The sequence below is a fragment of the Ranitomeya variabilis genome, chromosome 2 (assembly GCF_051348905.1).
Source record: "Ranitomeya variabilis isolate aRanVar5 chromosome 2, aRanVar5.hap1, whole genome shotgun sequence".
Classification (NCBI taxonomy): domain Eukaryota; kingdom Metazoa; phylum Chordata; class Amphibia; order Anura; family Dendrobatidae; genus Ranitomeya; species Ranitomeya variabilis.
In genome coordinates, this window is record NC_135233.1 from 1,092,047,366 (window position 1) to 1,092,068,543 (window position 21,178).

General features: G+C 50.5%; 1 protein-coding gene across 7 annotated transcripts in view; it reads left to right on the plus strand.

The window, feature by feature from the left end:
- NCOA1 (nuclear receptor coactivator 1) overlaps positions 1 to 21,178 on the plus strand; it is a 313,199-nt gene that overhangs the window by 261,467 nt on the left and 30,554 nt on the right. For all 7 annotated transcript variants that reach the window (XM_077291759.1, XM_077291758.1, XM_077291761.1 and 4 more), the window contains exons 7-10: positions 793 to 888; positions 3,370 to 3,510; positions 5,807 to 5,954; positions 6,063 to 7,374. In XM_077291759.1, coding sequence (XP_077147874.1) covers positions 793 to 888; positions 3,370 to 3,510; positions 5,807 to 5,954; positions 6,063 to 7,374 — 1,697 coding nt within the window. The remainder of the gene's footprint in view (positions 1 to 792; positions 889 to 3,369; positions 3,511 to 5,806; positions 5,955 to 6,062; positions 7,375 to 21,178) is intronic.

Sequence of the window (21,178 nt, forward strand, 5' to 3'; positions counted from 1 at the left end):
CCTCCACTACACCATCCTCCTGCTGGTTAATAAAACAAAAATTTCAGAAAATAATTTATTTATTACTAAAATACACGTACAATAATGTACACAGGCAGAGCGCTGATCATATATCTGACACATTTATATCCATCTATCTAAGGCTACTTTCACACTAGCGTCGGTACGGGGCCGTCGCGCTGCGTCGGCCAACGTACCGGCGCATACTGTGCAAGCGCCGCACAACGGGGGCAGCGGATGCTGTTTTTCCACCCATCCGCTGCCCCATTGTGAGGTGCGGGGAGGTGGGGGCGGAGTTCCGGCCGCGCATGCGCGGTCGGAAATGGCGGACCGTCGGCACAAAAAAACGTTACATGTAACGTTTTTTGCTGCCGACGGTCCGCCACAACACGACGCAACCGTCGCACGACGGTTGGGACGTGTGTCAATACGTCGCAATGCATCGCTAATGTTAGTCTATGGGGAAAAGACGCATCCTGCAGACGACTTTGCAGGATGCGTTTTTTCGCCAAAACGACGCATTGCGACGTATGCAAAAAAAACGCTAGTGTGAAAGTAGCCTAATATATATATATTTACATTTCCTTTGGACACTTTGTAAGTTCCGTACACAATTGCTCTATGTAAAAGTTCATGTTGATGTCGCTCTGCAGTCGGATGTCGTTGTGACGCTTGGTGATGATCATCGCCGGCCGCTTCCATGACCCTCGTCCGTCTTTTCCGCACCGCTGTCGGCCGTGTTTTTCCGGTGATGGGTTTGCGCCTCTGACCAGTCTCCTTCTCTGGTTCCAGATTTCCAGTCCTGTCTGATCTGCATAGCTCGGAGATTACCTCGGCCCGCACCCATCACCTCGCTAGAGTCCTTCATGACGAAGCAAGATGCTACAGGTGAGCGGGCGGGAGGGCGAGGCGCGTTCTACACTAACCATGGTGCTGTCCTCTGGCTCCAAGCCAAATAAGCTGCCACCCTCCAAAGAGTTAGTGTTCTCGGATGGTGGGGGTCCGATTTCTGACATTGTACAGTGGCCGTGCCAGGGAATCCCACCGGGACCAGGCGGGTCAGGAATTGGAGATCTGTTATCAGTAAGAATATTCTGCCAGCCACCACTAGGGGGATCCACTGTACAGATCACTCTATATGAGCACATTGGAGGGGGTCTGACTAATTATAATGGGGACAGATGGGTGACGCCCCATGCAGGCGCTGTTTAGCCCCCGTATCTGTCCATCTCTCAGGTCCAGGGGGACTTGCTAACACCAGCACTTGGCCCCATGAACCCACCTAGTATTTAGCCACAATGGCCCCCATTGTTGCAGGCATGGAATATGTCAGCTGGTCAGCGCGATTCCTGCGGACAAAGGCTCTTGGATCTCGGCGTCATTTATCACTGTATTACGAGACATTAAGGTTCCTGTGTACAATGTATGTGTTGTCCGCGGCTTCACGCTGAATACAATCATTATCCCGCTGCCTGAGAGGGGCTTTGTTGTAATAGTGAAAATGAGCCATAATCTATGTCACCACTAGGGGCGCCGGTAATCCGCGTCTGTTAGAATGAATGGTGCGGTGTGACCCCATGGATCTGCGATGTCCTGGCCCCCGATATATAGAGGAAGCATGCCACGGTGAGGTGCAGGCACATGGCCCCCGGTGCAACATTCCTACCAGGGTTCCCAAGAATCACATGTATAGCAATGCTCAGGGCCAAATGCAGACATGTCAAAGAAGGGGAGAAGGGTGACCAGGCAGGAAACAACAAAATACATCCCCTCCTACCCAATACACCGATAATCCAGGACTTTACAAACCACTAATAACCCCCAAAATGTAACCTAAATCGGTCCAGCACACTATATGGTTCAGGACACTATCATTCTGATACAGTACTACAAATCTCCTGCCTCCCTACACACAGACAAAGAGTTCAGTAATGAAAATCTGTCCACCTGCAGCCACCACTAGGGGGAGCTCACTACATATAGATTTATACAGTCACCACTAGAGGGAGCTCACTACATATAGATTTATACAGCCACCACTAGGGGGAGCTCACTACATATAGATTTATACAGCCACCACTAGAGGGAGCTCACTACATACAGATTTATACAGCCACCACTAGGGGGAGCTCACTACATATAGATTTATACAGCCACCACTAGGGGGAGCTCACTACATACAGATTTATACAGCCACCACTAGGGGGAGCTCACTACATATAGATTTATACAGCCACCACTAGGGGGAGCTCACTACATATAGATTTATACAGCCACCACTAGAGGGAGCTCACTACATACAGATTTATACAGCCACCACTAGGAGGTGCTCACTACATACAGATTTATACAGTCACCACTAGGGGGAGCTCACTACATACAGATTTATACAGCCACCACTAGGGGGAGCTCACTACATATAGATTTATACAGCCACCACTAGAGGGAGCTCACTACATACAGATTTATACAGCCACCACTAGGAGGTGCTCACTACATACAGATTTATACAGCCAGCCACCACTAGAGGGAGCTCACTACATATAGATTTATACAGCCCCCACTAGAGGGAGCTCACTACATATAGATTTATACAGCCACCACTAGAGGGAGCTCACTACATATAGATTTATACAGCCACCACTAGAGGGAGCTCACTACATATAGATTTATGCAGCCAACACTAGGGGGAGCTCACTACATACAGATTTATACCTCTAAAATTGAGCTCCCCCTAGTGGTGGCAGAAATAAAGGTTTACATTCATCTTCGATTCTTAGAGATATTTAGGATAGGCAGAATGTTTCCTGGTACTGGGAGCCTCTGCCCCTCACTACGGCCTCCTTGTCTCGATCACAAGCCATATACAGAGTGTAACTGCAGTGTTTGCACCTCGGGGCACTCGGAGGCACACCATACTGCTATAGGAAGATATATTGCGATGTTATTCCCCTTTAAGTCCTCTCATTGCATCCTGGTTACATTGTATCAATTCAGTAAGGATACATTTCGATTGTTAGCTCTTGGGATCAGCACATCTGCCTTGCTCTAATGTTGTGCTCAATCTTCACACCTCCTTAGACCGCAGCTGACAAATGACAAATTGATAACTCAGATCTGTCTGCAAACACGGATGAGAGACGTTTCATTCTTCACTTATTTTCATTGGCGCGGTGACAGAGGGCCGAGAGGTTGTGTAAACAGCGGCTCGTAAAGCTTCTCCCCTTATCCAGAAATCTCTGCTCCGAGAGGCTGCGGTGGCCGAATCCCAACTATAAATGCGATTGTGTGTAATTATGGCAGACAATGACTGGAGACTGAGTCCAGCTACGGCATCAATGGGTTATTTTTATTTTTTTTCATGTTTAGGAAAAATCATCTCCATTGATACTAGTACACTGAGAGCTTCAGGCAGCACAGGCTGGGAAGACCTGGTCCGAAAATGTATCTATGCTTTCTTTCAAGCTCAGGGTACGGAACCCTCTTACGCCAAACAACTTTTCCAAGAAGGTGAGTGCACTAGAGACATAGAGCGTCCATACAGAAGTGCATGAGGACGTGACGTCACCGATCCTGTACTATACCCCAGAGCTGCACTCACTATTCACTGTACACATACATTACATTACTGATCCTGAGTTACATCCTGTATTATACCCCAGAACTGCACTCACTATTCTGCTGGTGCAGTCACTGTGTACATACATTACATTACTGATCCTGAGTTACATCCTGTATTATACCCCAGAGCTGCACTCACTATTCTGCTGGTGCAGTCACTGTGTACATACATTACATTACTGATCCGGAGTTACATCCTGTATTATACCCCAGAGCTGCACTCACTATTCTGCTGGTGCAGTCACTGTGTACATACATTACATTACTGATCCTGAGTTACATCCTGTATTATACCCCAGAGCTGCACTCACTATTCTGCTGGTGCAGTCACTGTGTACATACATTACATTACTGATCCGGAGTTACATCCTGTATTATACCACAGAGCTGCACTCACTATTCTGCTGGTGCAGTCACTGTGTACACACATTACATTACTGATCCGGAGTTACATCCTGTGTTATACTCCAGAGCTGCACTCACTATTCTGCTGGTGCAGTCACTGTGTACATACATTACATTACTGATCCTGAGTTACATCCTGTATTATTCTCCAGAGCTGCACTCGCTATTCTGCTGCTGCAGTCACTGTGTACATACATTACATTACTGATCCGGAGTTACATCCTGTGTTATACTCCAGAGCTGCACTCACTATATTACTGCTGCAGTCACTGTGTACATACATTACATTACTGATCCTGAGTTACATCCTGTATTATTCTCCAGAGCTGCACTCGCTATTCTGCTGCTGCAGTCACTGTGTGCATACATTACATTACTGATCCTGAGTTACATCCTGTATTATACTCCAGAGCTGCACTCACTATTCTGCTGGTGCAGTCACTGTGTACATACATTACATTACTGATCCTGAGTTACATCCTGTGTTATACTCCAGAGCTGCACTCACTATTCTGCTGCTGCAGTCACTGTGTACATACATTACATTACTGATCCTGAGTTACATCCTGTGTTATACTCCAGAGCTGCACTCACTATATTACTGCTGCAGTCACTGTGTACATACATTACATTACTGATCCTGAGTTACATCCTGTATTATACTCCAGAGCTGCACTCACTATTCTGCTGGTGCAGTCACTGTGTACATACATTACATTACTGATCCTGAGTTACATCCTGTATTATTCTCCAGAGCTGCACTCACTATTCTGCTGGTGCAGTCACTGTGTACATACATTACATTACTGATCCTGAGTTACATCCTGTATTATACCACAGAGCTGCCCTCACTATTCTGCTGGTGCAGTCACTGTGTACATACATTACATTACTGATCCTGAGTTACATCCTGTATTATACCCCAGAACTGCACTCACTATTCTGCTGGTGCAGTCACTGTGTACATACATTACATTACTGATCCTGAGTTACATCCTGTATTATACTCCAGAGCTGCACTCACTATTCTGCTGGTGCAGTCACTGTGTACATACATTACATTACTGATCCTGAGTTACATCCTGTATTATACCCCAGAGCTGCACTCACTATTCTGCTGGTGTAGTCACTGTGTACATACATTACATTACTGATCCGGAGTTACATCCTGTATTATACTCCAGAGCTGCACTCACTATTCTGCTGCTGCAGTCACTGTGTACATACATTACATTACTGATCCTGAGTTACATCCTGTATTATACCACAGAGCTGCCCTCACTATTCTGCTGGTGCAGTCACTGTGTACATACATTACATTACTGATCCTGAGTTACATCCTGTATTATACTCCAGAGCTGCACTCACTATTCTGCTGGTGCAGTCACTGTGTACATACATTACATTACTGATCCTGAGTTACATCCTGTATTATACTCCAGAGCTGCACTCACTATTCTGCTGGTGCAGTCACTGTGTACATACATTACATTACTGATCCTGAGTTACATCCTGTATTATACTCCAGAGCTGCACTCACTATTCTGCTGGTGCAGTCACTGTGTACATACATTACATTAGTGATCCTGAGTTACATCCTGTATTATACCCCAGAGCTGCACTCACTATTCTGCTGGTGGTATATATATATTCTCTGCTTCGTCATGATCTTGCTTAGTCATGAGATCTCTGGCAGAATAGTGAGTGCAGCTCTGGAGTGCAGTAATGGCTGTAACGCTTCTGTATTAATGAATCCTATACTTCGGTTGTGCTTCCGCAGTAATGATGAAGGGAACGGCCTGCAGTCCATCCTACAAGTTCACCCTGAGCGATGGGACGGAGCTGAGCGCGCACACCAAGTGCAAGCTATACTACCCTCAGAGTCCTGACATGCAACCTTTCGTCATGGGAATTCATTTCATTGAAAGGTGATGGAGCCATGTGCAAGTGACCACAGTCCTGCGGTGCTGTTGACGTAGGGGCGATCTCCACCTCCCACTTGGTTTTCTTACGTCTCTTTTATGTTTTTTTTTTAGGGACCATAGCTCTCTTTGTACACAAGACAACACTAACTCAGGAATGTCACTACCCCGACTCAGCCCCTCAATTAACTCCACCATGTCGCCAGCTCCGGGGGTCCCCTTTTCTTCTACCACCTCTGCATCCAGTGGCAACATGCTGACCTCTGTTATGAACCAGCAGCCGGTCACTGGCCTCCATAGCATCAGCAGCTCCAACACCAGCCAAACAAACTATGGATGTTCCCCTGGAAGTCAGATGGGAACCAACGTTGCCTTAAACATGGGGCAGGCTGGACCCCAAAACAGTACAAATCTAAACCTCAACAATTCCCCCATGAGCAGTCCAGGGATAAGTCCTCCTCAGTTCATGTCTCCAAGGCCTCGAGGAAGTCCAGGTCTGGTATCCCGGCCTCGAGCTTCAGGTAATCCCTTTTCTCCCCCGATACCTACCATGCACTCCCCAGTGGGGATCTCCAGCAACGGCTGTAACAATACCAACAGATCCTTCTCCAGTGTTCCACCAAACTCAATGCCAATACTCAACGAAGGACCCATGACCCCCGTAGGGTATTCTTCTCCATCTCCCGGCATGATGGGTGGGCTGTGTTCCAACAACAATGGTAGACTCTTCTCTAATCCCCAGGGCATGAACGATGGACCTACCAATCAGTCACATTATTCTACCACATCTCCTGTCCTACGACAGGTCTCGTCCCAGAGCTCTCCAGGGAGACTCAGTATGCAGCCCATAAAAATGGAGCCCAAGGACAATGGGAATGGTGGTGACAACCGGGTTGGGGAGGGAGATAGCAAAAGTTCCTTGGCTGCTTCAAGTCAAAAACTTGTTCAACTCTTGGCAACCACTGCGGAGAACAAGTTGCGGGACGGTGACCTGACCTGTAGAGATTCTTTAACTTGTCCTGTCGTTTCCAACTCGAGCTGTGGAAGTTCCTCGTCGAGCTGCGGGACGTGTCCTTCATCTCACAGCTCTTTGACGGAGAGGCACAAATTGCTCCACAGACTCCTCCAAGAAGGGAGTCCTTCGGACATGAGTACTTTGTCTTTAGACCATGACAAGAAAAGCGCCGGGTCCAGCAGTAGCCAGGCACAAGGGCACACGTCAGAGATAAAAGTAGAGAGAAAGGACTCCAAAGACCAGATACTTCGTAACCTGCTGGACAAGGATGAGAAGGAGGTGAAAGCATCTTCTCTGAGTCTGGAGGACGTGAAAGTGAAAGTGGAGAAGACGGAGTCCATCGATCAGTGCGTCTCCACGGCCAACACCCTGGGGAAGTCAGAGGACGTAAAACTGGAGACACACAACCAGGTGAGCGACCGAGTACACAGACACCCTGTACACCAGAGGTCTCCACAATCTGGTACACCAACTAGGAGTGGGGGGGGGGGCAGGATCATAATACTGACAGTGGGGGGGACAGTATCATAATACTGACAGTGGGGGGGACAGTATCATAATACTGACAGTGGGGGGGACAGGATCATAATACTGACAGTGGGGGGGGACAGGATGATGATACTGACAGTGGGGGGGACAGGATCATAATACTGACAGTGGGGGGGACAGGATGAGGATACTGACAGTGGGGGGGACAGGATGATGATACTGACAGTGGGGGGGACAGGATGATGATACTGACAATGGGGGGGCAGTATGATGATCCTGACAGTGGGGGGGAGACAGGATGGTGATACTGACAGTGGGGGGGGGACAGGATGATGATACTGACAGTGGGGGGACAGGGTGATAATACTGACAGTGGGGGGACAGGATGATGATACTGACAGTGGGGGGACAGGGTGATGATACTGACAGTGGGGGGACAGAATGATGATACTGACAGTGGGGGGGGCAGGATGATGATACTGACAGTGGGGGGGGACAGGCTGGTGATACTGACAGTGGGGGGGGACAGGATGATGATACTGACAGTGGGGGGACAGAATGATGATACTGACAGTGGGAGGTACAGGATAATGACACTGACACTGGGGTACAGGATAATGACACTGACACTGGGGTACAGGATAATGACACTGACACTGGGGGTACAGGATAATGACACTGACACTAGGGGTACAGGATAATGACACTGACACTGGGGGTACAGGATAATGACACTGACACTCGGGGTACAGGATAATGACACTGACACTGGGGGTACAGGATAATGACGCTGACACTGGGGGTACAGGATAATGACACTGACACTGGGGTACAGGATAATGACAGTGACACTGGGGGTACAGGATAATGACGCTGACACTGGGGGTACAGGATAATGACACTGACACTGGGGGTACAGGATAATGACACTGACACTCGGGGTACAGGATAATGACACTGACACTGGGTACAGGATAATGACACTGACACTGGGGGTACAGGATAATGACACTGACACTGGGGGTACAGGATAATGACACTGACACTGGGGTACAGGATAATGACACTGACACTGGGGGTACAGGATAATGACACTGGGGGTACAGGATAATGACACTGACACTCGGGGTACAGGATAATGACACTGACACTGGGGGTACAGGATAATGACACTGACACTGGGGTACAGGATAATGACACTGACACTGGGGGTACAGGATAATGACACTGGGGGTACAGGATAATGACACTGACACTGGGGGTACAGGATAATGACACTGACACTGGGGGTACAGGATAATGACACTGACACTCGGGGTACAGGATAATGACACTGACACTGGGTACAGGATAATGACACTGACACTGGGGGTACAGGATAATGACACTGGGGGTACAGGATAATGACACTGACACTGGGGGTACAGGATAATGACACTGACACTCGGGGTACAGGATAATGACACTGACACTGGGTACAGGATAATGACACTGACACTGGGGGTACAGGATAATGACACTGGGGGTACAGGATAATGACACTGACACTCGGGGTACAGGATAATGACACTGACACTGGGGGTACAGGATAATGACACTGACACTGGGGTACAGGATAATGACACTGACACTGGGGGTACAGGATAATGACACTGGGGGTACAGGATAATGACACTGACACTCGGGGTACAGGATAATGACACTGACACTGGGGGTACAGGATAATGACACTGGGGGTACAGGATAATGACGCTGACACTTGGGGTACAGGATAATGACACTGACACTCGGGGTACAGAATAATGACACTGACACTGGGGGTACAGGATGATGACACTGACACTGGGGGTACAGGATAATGACGCTGACACTTGGGGTACAGGATAATGACACTGACACTCGGGGTACAGGATAATGACACTGACACTTGGGGTACAGGATGATGACACTGACACTGGGGGTACAGGATAATGACACTGACACTGGGGGTACAGGATAATGACACTGACACTGGGGGTACAGGATAATGACACTGACACTGGGGGTACAGGATAATGACACTGACACTCGGGGTACAGGATAATGACACTGACACTCGGGGTACAGGATAATGACACTGACACTGGGGGTACAGGATAATGACACTGACACTGGGGGTACAGGATAATGACACTGACACTTGGGGTACAGGATAATGACACTGACACTCGGGGTACAGGATAATGACACTGACACTGGGGGTACAGGATAATGAAACTGACACTGGGGGTACAGGATAATGACACTGACACTGGGGGTACAGGATAATGACACTGACACTTGGGGTACAGGATAATGACACTGACACTCGGGGTACAGGATAATGACACTGACACTCGGGGTACAGAATAATGACACTGACACTTGGGGTACAGGATAATGACGCTGACACTTGGGGTACAGGTTAATGACACTGACACTCGTGGTACAGAATAATGACACTCGGGGTACAGGATAATGACACTGACACTGGGGGTACAGGATAATGACACTGACACTGGGGGTACAGGATAATGACCCTGACACTCGGGGTACAGGATAATGACACTGACACTGGGGGTACAGGATAATGGCACTGACACTGGGGGTACAGGATAATGACACTGACACTGGGGGTACAGGATAATGACACTGACACTGGGGGTACAGGATAATGACACTGACACTCGGGGTACAGGATAATGACACTGACACTCGGGGTACAGGATAATGACACTGACACTCGGGGTACAGGATAATGACACTGGGGGTACAGGATAATGACACTGACACTGGGGGTACAGGATAATGACACTGGGGGTACAGGATAATGACACTGACACTGGGGGTACAGGATAATGACACTGACACTCGGGGTACAGGATAATGACACTGACACTCGGGGTACAGGATAATGACACTGGGGGTACAGGATAATGACACTGACACTCGGGGTACAGGATAATGACACTGACACTGGGGGTACAGGATAATGACACTGACACTCGGGGTACAGGATAATGACACTGACACTGGGGGTACAGGATAATGACCCTGACACTCGGGGTACAGGATAATGACACTGACACTGGGGGTACAGGATAATGACCCTGACACTCGGGGTACAGGATAATGACACTGACACTGGGGGTACAGGATAATGACACTGACACTGGGGGTACAGGATAATGACACTGACACTGGGGGTACAGGATAATGACACTGGGGGTACAGGATAATGACACTGACACTGGGGGTACAGGATAATGACACTGACACTCGGGGTACAGGATAATGACACTGACACTCGGGGTACAGGATAATGACACTGACACTGGGGGTACAGGATAATGACACTGACACTGGGGGTACAGGATAACGACACTGGGGGTACAGGATAATGACACTGACACTGGGGGTACAGGATAATGACACTGACACTCGGGGTACAGGATAATGACACTGACACTGGGGGTACAGGATAATGACACTGACACTGGGGGTACAGGATAATGACACTGACACTGGGGGTACAGGATAATGACACTGACACTGGGGGTACAGGATAATGACACTGACACTGGGGGTACAGGATAATGACACTGGGGGTACAGGATAATGGCAGTGACACTCGGGGTACAGGATAATGACACTGACACTCGGGGTACAGGATAATGACACTGGGGGTACAGGATAATGGCAGTGACACTCAGGGTACAGGATAATGACACTAACACTGGGGGTACAGGATAATGACACTGACACTGGGGGTACAGGATAACGACACTGACACTTGGGGTTCTACCCGGTTTCACCCTCCCTTTGATCCTATTACATTATTGGGGTGCATCAGATTAGTGATCTCCTCTTGTATCTTGGGGGTGTCTGCGGCCCCTCTCGGACCCCTCTTCATCCTCTCAGTAGGGTCTGGTTGTTTCTTTGTCTCTGCTCTCGGACAGCTGGATGAACTGTATTTCACTCCCAGATCCTGTGACCCCCGGTTCTTCTGGGGAGGTGGGCACGAGGGGTTTCCTCATCTGCTCCACTTTGGGGTCTCAGACTCGATACCAGGTCTACAATTTAAAGGGGAACTCCACCTATTTTATAATTACATATTGCGACATTGTATAGTGGAACAACCTGAGGTCACAGATGTTTTCACCAGGAGCCGCTATCTCTAATACTGCGGGAAACAGAAAGTAACCAAGTCAGGGCTGCAGTGTAAAGTATAGGGGAGGGTGAAAGGAGCAGTCTGAGTATATGAAGGGTCTGAGAAGTAATAATATGCTACCTCAGACCCCAGCAGACCATGTAGATCATGTGACGTGAGTGATGAAAGATGTGTGCTAGTAGAGCAGAGCTGCAGTGTAAAGCAAGGACGCAGAGCAGCTGCCGTTGCACAATGTGGTTGGAACGATTTTGGATTTTCAGAGTGCCAGTCTTTCTGGAGGAGAGCTGCAGTGTAAAGCATTGAGGACAAATAACTGCTGAGACCACCTTAGACCAGAGACCCCCACCACAGCTGTGAGCCAAAGAAGGTGGGCTGCAGTGTAAAGCATGGAGTCCAGACTGCCATCGATAGCGAGTAATCCGCGGGCATTGGAGGAAAGTAATTGCTGCGTCTCCTGAACTCCGTTCTCGCTGCCTCGGGGGGGTTTGCAGCAGTATCCCCCCACCCCCCCGCAGCCCTGGGACCCTCGGAGGACATGAGCAGGAACATGGCGCCTCTATAGTCGCTGTTTTCAGTAATGTCGTCCTCTGGGGAAACCTCCTCTCGGGGGCGACGGCGTCGTGTTGTTTCCATCTCTCCAGGATCGTAGTAGAAGGAAACGTGGAGCTGTGACAATTGCCCCCAATATGTCGGCCCCCCGGGGTCACAGCTTCTCATATATGCATGTGTCACTATAGGGGGCGCCGTGTCTGGCTCTATAGTGGGGGCCGTGTCTGGCTCTATAGTGGGGGCCGTGTCTGGCTCTATAGTGGGGGCCCCATGTCTTGCTCTATAGTGGGGGCCCCGTGTCTGGCTCTATAGTGGGGGCCGTGTCTGGCTCTATAGTGGGGGCCCCGTGTCTGGCTCTATAGTGGGGGCCCCGTGTCTGGCTCTATAGTGGGGGCCCCGTGTCTGGCTCTATAGCGGGGGGCCGTGTCTGGCTCTATAGCGGGGGGCCGTGTCTGGCTCTATAGTGGGGGGCCGTGTCTGGCTCTATAGTGGGGGGCCGTGTCTGGCTCTATAGTGGGGGGCCGTGTCTGGCTCTATAGTGGGGGGCCGTGTCTGGCTCTATAGCGGGAGGCCGTGTCTGGCTATAGTGGGGGGCCGTGTCTGGCTCTATAGCGGGGGGCGCCATTTCTGGCTCTATAGCGGGGGCCGTGTCTGGCTCTATAGCGGGGGCCGTGTCTGGCTCTATAGTGGGGGGCCGTGTCTGGCTCTATAGTGGGGGCCGTGTCTGGCTCTATAGTGGGGGCCGTGTCTGGCTCTATAGCGGGGGGCCGTCTCTGGCTCTATAGCGGGGGGCCGTGTCTGGCTCTATAGCGGGGGGCCCGTGTCTGGCTCTATAGCGGGGACGCCGTGTCTGACTCTATAGTGGGGGACCGTGTCTGGCTCTATAGCGGGGGGCGCCATGTCTGGCTCTATAGTGGGGGCCGTGTCTGACTCTATAGTGGGGGGCCGTGTCTGGCTCTATAGCGGGGGGCCGTGTCTGGCTCTATAGCGGGGGGCCGTGTGTGGCTCTATAGCGGGGGGCCGTGTGTGGCTCTATAGTGGGGGGCCGTGTCTGGCTCTATAGTGGGGGCCGTGTCTGACTCTATAGTGGGGGGCCGTGTCTGGCTCTATAGCGGGGCACCGTGTGTGGCTCTATAGCGGGGGGGCGTGTCTGGCTCTATAGCGGGGGGCCGTGTGTGTCTCTATAGCGGGGGGCCCGTGTCTGGCTCTATAGCGGGGACGCCGTGTCTGACTCTATAGTGGGGGACCGTGTCTGGCTCTATAGCGGAGGGCGCCATGTCTGGCTCTATAGTGGGGGCCGTGTCTGACTCTATAGTGGGGGGCCGTGTCTGGCTCTATAGCGGGGGGCCGTGTGTGGCTCTATAGCGGGGGGCCGTGTGTGGCTCTATAGTGGGGGGCCGTGTCTGGCTCTATAGTGGGGGCCGTGTCTGACTCTATAGTGGGGGGCCGTGTCTGGCTCTATAGCGGGGCACCGTGTGTGGCTCTATAGCGGGGGGCCGTCTCTGGCTCTATAGCGGGGGGCCGTGTCTGGCTCTATAGCGGGGGGCCCGTGTCTGGCTCTATAGCGGGGACGCCGTGTCTGACTCTATAGTGGGGGACCGTGTCTGGCTCTATAGCGGGGGGCGCCATGTCTGGCTCTATAGTGGGGGCCGTGTCTGACTCTATAGTGGGGGGCCGTGTCTGGCTCTATAGCGGGGGGCCGTGTCTGGCTCTATAGCGGGGGGCCGTGTGTGGCTCTATAGCGGGGGGCCGTGTGTGGCTCTATAGTGGGGGGCCGTGTCTGGCTCTATAGTGGGGGCCGTGTCTGACTCTATAGTGGGGGGCCGTGTCTGGCTCTATAGCGGGGCACCGTGTGTGGCTCTATAGCGGGGGGGCGTGTCTGGCTCTATAGCGGGGGGCCGTGTGTGTCTCTATAGCGGGGGGCCCGTGTCTGGCTCTATAGCGGGGACGCCGTGTCTGACTCTATAGTGGGGGACCGTGTCTGGCTCTATAGCGGAGGGCGCCATGTCTGGCTCTATAGTGGGGGCCGTGTCTGACTCTATAGTGGGGGGCCGTGTCTGGCTCTATAGCGGGGGGCCGTGTGTGGCTCTATAGCGGGGGGCCGTGTGTGGCTCTATAGTGGGGGGCCGTGTCTGGCTCTATAGTGGGGGCCGTGTCTGACTCTATAGTGGGGGGCCGTGTCTGGCTCTATAGCGGGGCACCGTGTGTGGCTCTATAGCGGGGGGGCGTGTCTGGCTCTATAGCGGGGGGCCGTGTCTGGCTCTATAGCGGGGGCCGTGTCTGGCTCTATAGCGGGGGCCGTGTCTGGCTCTATAGCGGGGGCACCGTGTCTGGCTCTATAGCGGGGGGGCCGTGTCTGGCTCTATAGTGGAGGGCCGTGTCTGGCTCTATAGCGGGGGGCCGTGTGTGGCTCTATAGCGGGGGGCCGTGTCTGGCTCTATAGCGGGGACGCCGTGTCTGGCTCTATAGCGGGGGCCGTGTCTGGCTCTATAGCGGGGGGGCCGTGTCTGGCTCTATAGCGGGGGCACCGTGTCTGGCTCTATAGCGGGGGCACCGTGTCTGGCTCTATAGCGGGGGGGCCGTGTCTGGCTCTATAGCGGGGGGTCGTGTGTGGCTCTATAGCGGAGGCCGTGTCTGGCTCTATAGTGGGGGGCCGTGTCTGGCTCTATAGTGGGGCGCCGTGTCTTTCTCTATAGGCGGGGGCCGTGTGTGGCTCTATAGCGGGGGGCTGTGTCTGGCTCTATAGTGGGGGCGCCGTGTCTGGCTCTATAGCGGGGGCACCGTGTCTGGCTCTATAGTGGGGGGCCGTGTCTGGCTCTATAGTGGGGCGCCGTGTCTGGCTCTATAGTGGGGGGCCGTGTCTGGTTCTATAGCGGGGGGCCCTGTCTGGCTCTATAGCAGGGGCCGTGTCTGGCTGTATAGCGGGGCGCCGTGCCTGGTTCTATAGCGGGGGGCCCCGTGTCTGGTTCTATAGCGGGGGGCCCTGTCTGGCTCTATAGCGGGGGCCGTGTCTGGCTGTATAGCGGGGGGCCCCGTGTCTGGTTCTATAGCGGGGGGCCCTGTCTGGCTCTATAGCGGGGGTCGTGTCTGGCTGTATAGCGGGGGGCCCCGTGTCTGGTTCTATAGCGGGGGGCCCTGTCTGGCTCTATAGCGGGGGCCGTGTCTGGCTCTATAGCGGGGGCACCGTGTCTGGCTCTATAGTGGGGGGCCGTGTCTGGCTCTATAGTGGGGCGCCGTGTCTGGCTCTATAGTGGGGGGCCGTGTCTGGTTCTATAGCGGGGGGCCCTGTCTGGCTCTATAGCAGGGGCCGTGTCTGGCTGTATAGCGGGGCGCCGTGCCTGGTTCTATAGCGGGGGGCCCCGTGTCTGGTTCTATAGCGGGGGGCCCTGTCTGGCTCTATAGCAGGGGCCGTGTCTGGCTGTATAGCGGGGCGCCGTGCCTGGTTCTATAGCGGGGGGCCCCGTGTCTGGTTCTATAGCGGGGGGCCCTGTCTGGCTCTATAGCGGGGGCCGTGTCTGGCTGTATAGCGGGGGGCCCCGTGTCTGGTTCTATAGCGGGGGGCCCTGTCTGGCTCTATAGCGGGGGTCGTGTCTGGCTGTATAGCGGGGGGCCCCGTGTCTGGTTCTATAGCGGGGGGCCCTGTCTGGCTCTATAGCGGGGGCCGTGTCTGGCTGTATAGCGGGGGGCCCCGTGTCTGGTTCTACAGCGGGGGGCCCTGTCTGGCTCTATAGTGGGGGGCCGTGTCTGGCTGTATAGCGGGGCCCCGTGTCTGGCTCTATAGTGGGGGCGCTGCACCTCTCTGTTCTCACAGTGCCCCCGTTCACTCCGTTGTGCCGTTGCCGCCGGCTCCAGCTCTGACTAATATGTTTTTGAAACTGAACACTTTACTGACGGGAACCTGGCAACAGGCGCCATGGTGATGGGTGGCAGCGAAACGTCGGCTGTCTGGTGTCTGCAGCGCCGCGCTCGTTAGGCCGCAGTCACTTATGGATGTTTATGACCCCCGTGCAGAACATGTCCCCCCCAATACCTGTGAGAGTCAGTGGTGGAGGGAAACTCTCCCAAAATAAAGGGAAGGATCCGGCCTTGTCGTGTAAAGGCCTCATGTATATTCATCCCCGAGGTAAATGTGCCAGAGGGCCGATACCACCCTCCCCTGTCCACAATGAGCAACTGTGCACTTATGGGGAGAACAACGGTATAACCTGGGCATCTCCTGTATATAATTATACACTCACCGGCCACTTTATTAGGTACACCATGCTAGTAACGGGTTGGACCCCCTTTTGCCTTCAGAACTGCCTCAATTCTTCGTGGCATAGATTCAACAAGGTGCTGGAAGCATTCCTCAGAGATTTTGGTCCATATTGACATGATGGCATCACACAGTTGCCGCAGATTTGTCGGCTGCACATCCCAAAGATGCTCCATACAAGGCAGGATGGATCCATGCTTTCATGTTGTTTACGCCAAATTCTGACCCTACCATCCGAATGTCGCAGCAGAAATCGAGACTCATCAGACCAAGCAACGTTTTTCCAATCTTCTACTGTCCAATTTCGATGAGCTTGTGCAAATTGTAGCCTCAGTTTCCTGTTCTTAGCTGAAAGGAGTGGTACCCGGTGTGGTCTTCTGCTGCTGTAGCCCATCTGCCTCAAAGTTCGACGCACTGTGCGTTCAGAGATGCTCTTAGGCCTACCTTGGTTGTAACGGGTGGCGATTTGAGTCACTGTTGCCTTTCTATCAGCTCGAACCAGTCTGCCCATTCTCCTCTGACCTCTGGCATCAACAAGGCATTTCCGCCCACAGAACTGCCGCTCACTGGATTTTTTTTCTTTTTCGGACCATTCTCTGTAAACCCTAGAGATGGTTGTGCGTGAAAATCCCAGTAGATCAGCAGTTTCTGAAATACTCAGACCAGCCCTTCTGGCACCAACAACCATGCCACGTTCAAAGGCACTCAAATCACCTCTCTTCCCCATACTGATGCTCGGTTTGAACTGCAGGAGATTGTCTTGACCATGTCTACATGCCTAAATGCACTGAGTTGCCGCCATGTGATTGGCTGATTAGAAATTAAGTGTTAACAAGAAGTTGGACAGGTGTACCTAATAAAGTGGCCAGTGAGTGTATATGTACAGCTGATATAACCTGGGCATCTCCTGTATATAATTATATATGTACAGCTGGTATAACCTGGGCATCTCCTGTATATAATTATATATGTACAGCCGGTATAACCTGGGCATCTCCTGTATATAATTATATATGTACAGCTGGTATAACCTGGGCATCTCCTGTATATAATTATATATGTACAGCTGGTATAACCTGGGCATCTCCTGTATATAATTATATATGTACAGCTGGTATAACCTGGGCATCTCCTGTATATAATTATATATGTACAGCTGGTATAACCTGGGCATCTCCTGTATATAATTATATATGTACAGCTGGTATAACCTGGGCATCTCCTGTATATAATTATATATGTACAGCTGGTATAACCTGGGCATCTCCTGTATATAATTATATATGTACAGCTGGTATAACCTGGACATCTCCTGTATATAATTATATATGTACAGCCGGTATAACCTGGACATCTCCTGTATATAATTATATATGTACAGCCGGTATAACCTGGGCATCTCCTGTATATAATTATATATGTACAGCCGGTATAACCTGGGCATCTCCTGTATATAATTATATATGTACAGCCGGTATAACCTGGGCATCTCCTGTATATAATTATATATGTACAGCCGGTATAACCTGGGCATCTCCTGTATATAATTATATATGTACAGCCGGTATAACCTGGGCATCTCCTGTATATAATTATATATGTACAGCCGGTATAACCTGGGCATCTCCTGTATATAATTATATATGTACAGCCGGTATAACCTGGGCATCTCCTGTATATAATTATATATGTACAGCTGGTATAACCTGGGCATCTCCTGTATATAATTATATATGTACATCTGGTATAACCTGGACATCTCCTGTATATAATTATATATACACAGCTGGTATAATCTGGGTATCTCCTGTATATAATTATATATGTACAGCTGGTATAACCTGGGCATCTCCTGTATATAATTATATATGTACAGCTGGTATAACCTGGGTATCTCCTGTATATAATTATATACATACAGCTGGTATAACCTGGGCATCTCCTGTATATAATTATATATATACAGCTGGTATAACTTGGGCATCTCCTGTATATAATTATATATGTACAGCCGGTATAACCTTGGCATCTCCTGTATATAATTACATATGCACAGCTGGTATAACCTGGGTGACTCCTGTATATAATTATATACACTCACCGGCCACTTTATTAGGTACACCTGTCCAACTTCTTGTTAACACTTAATTTCTAATCAGCCAATCACATGGCGGCAACTCAGTGCATTTAGGCATGTAGACATGGTCAAGACAATCTCCTGCAGTTCAAACCGAGCATCAGTATGGGGAAGAAAGGTGATTTGAGTGCCTTTGAACGTGGCATGGTTGTTGGTGCCAGAAGGGCTGGTCTGAGTATTTCAGAAACTGCTGATCTACTGGGATTTTCACGCACAACCATCTCTAGGGTTTACAGAGAATGGTCCGAAAAAGGAAAAAAAATCCAGTGAGCGGCAGTTCTGTGGGCGGAAATGCCTTGTTGATGCCAGAGGTCAGAGGAGAATGGGCAGACTGGTTCGAGCTGATAGAAAGGCAACAGTGACTCAAATCGCCACCCGTTACAACCAAGGTAGGCCTAAGAGCATCTCTGAACGCACAGTGCGTCGAACTTTGAGGCAGATGGGCTACAGCAGCAGAAGACCACACCGGGTACCACTCCTTTCAGCTAAGAACAGGAAACTGAGGCTACAATTTGTACAAGCTCATCGAAATTGGACAGTAGAAGATTGGAAAAACGTTGCTTGGTCTGATGAGTCTCGATTTCTGCTGCGACATTCGGATGGTAGGGTCAGAATTTGGCGTAAACAACATGAAAGCATGGATCCATCCTGCCTTGTATGGAGCATCTTTGGGATGTGCAGCCGACAAATCTGCGGCAACTGTGTGATGCCATCATGTCAATATGGACCAAAATCTCTGAGGAATGCTTCCAGCACCTTGTTGAATCTATGCCACGAAGAATTGAGGCAGTTCTGAAGGCAAAAGGGGTCCAACCCGTTACTAGCATGGTGTACCTAATAAAGTGGCCGGTGAGTGTATGTACAACCGGTATAACCTGGGCATCTCCTGTATATAATTATATATGTACAGCCGGTATAATCTGGGCATCTCCTGTATATAATTATATATGTACAGCTGGTATAACCTGGGCATCTCCTGTATATAATTGTATATGTATGGGTGGTATAACCTGGGTATCTCCTGTATATAATTATATATGTACGACCGGTATAACCTGGGCATCTCCTGTATATAATTATATATGTACAGCCGATATAACCTGGGCATCTCCTGTATATAATTATATATGTACGACCGGTATAACCTGGGCATCTCCTGTATATAATTATATATGTACAGCTGGTATAACCTGGACATCTCCTGTATATAATTACATATGTACAGCTGGTGTAACCTGGGTATCTCCTCTATATAATTATATATGTACAGCTTGTATAACCTGGGCATATTCTGTGGAAGGCCCTACCCGTAGAGAATGGGGGATGGCCACCACCTGAGCTCAAACCTGAGCCTGTCCCTGCACTCCCCTAACGCCCTATGTGGGTCCTTCCCCCGCCGCCGTCAGGATACTTAGTCCCTAGTAGTCACCTATTACTGCCCTGGCTAGTCCACTGGCCGGCAAGGAGCACTAGCCTCACCTCTGCAGATAATACACAGGGGGAAGTGACAAACACCAAAGGGACAAGGTAACAGAAACATCACACTCAGCTTATGAACACCGCTGCTAAGCTCCACACGGCAGATAACAACAGCAACTGGACTCCAATCACTAGACGTGGCTGACACCAGAGAGCTGCTCCTGCCAGGCTGGTCTCCAGAAAGGACCTGTATCACCAACAGTCAGCTGATGCATCAGGGGACCTTTTAAAGCATGGTGGGAGTAGTCACCACCTGCATCAGCTGACTGTAACATCAGATTGCTAGCAGAGGGGGAGGAGGAACTGAAATTAAGCCCCGATGGTCCAAAAGGAAAAAAGTTTTAAACTGAGTGGAACCAGAGCTACCTAAATCCAAAAATGGATCGTGACACCTCTCTTCCTTTTCTCTTCTTTCCTTTTCTCTTCTCTTCTTTCCTTTTCTCTCTTCTCCTCTCCTCTTTTTTCCCTCTCTGCTCTCCTATCCTTTTCTCTCCTAATTTTCTTTTCTCTCCTCCCCTCTTCTTTCCTCTCTCCTTTCCTGTCCTCTCATCGGTTCTCCTTTTCTCTCCTCTTCTCTCTTCTTTTCTCCTCCTCTTTTCTCCTATTCTCTCCTGTCTTCTTCTCCTCTTCTTTCCTCTCCTATTCTCTCTTTTTATCTCCTCTTCTTTCCTTTCCTATTCTCTCCTCTTCTCTCATCTCCTTTTCTCTCTTCTCCCCGTCTTTCTTCTTCTCTTCTCGCCTATTCTCTCATTTTCTTTCCTCTCATCATCTCTGCTCTTCTTTTCTCTCCTCTCGTCTTCTCTTCTTTTATCTCCTCTTCTTTCCTCTCCTTTTCTCTCCTCTCATCTTCTCTCCTTTTCTCTCCTCTCCTCTCCTTTTCTGTCTTCTCTCCTCTCCTCTCTTCTCCTCTTCTCTCCTCTCTTCTCCTCTTCTCTCCTCTCTTCTCCTCTTCTCTCCTCTCCTTTCCTCTTCTCTCCTCTCCTTTTCTCTCCTCTCCCCTTCTTTTCTATCCTCTTCTCTTCTCTCTTCTTCTCTTCTCTCCTTTTCTCTTCTCTCCTTTTCTCTTCTCTCCTTTTCTCTCCTCTTTCCTCTCTTATTCTCTCCTCTCTGCTCCTCC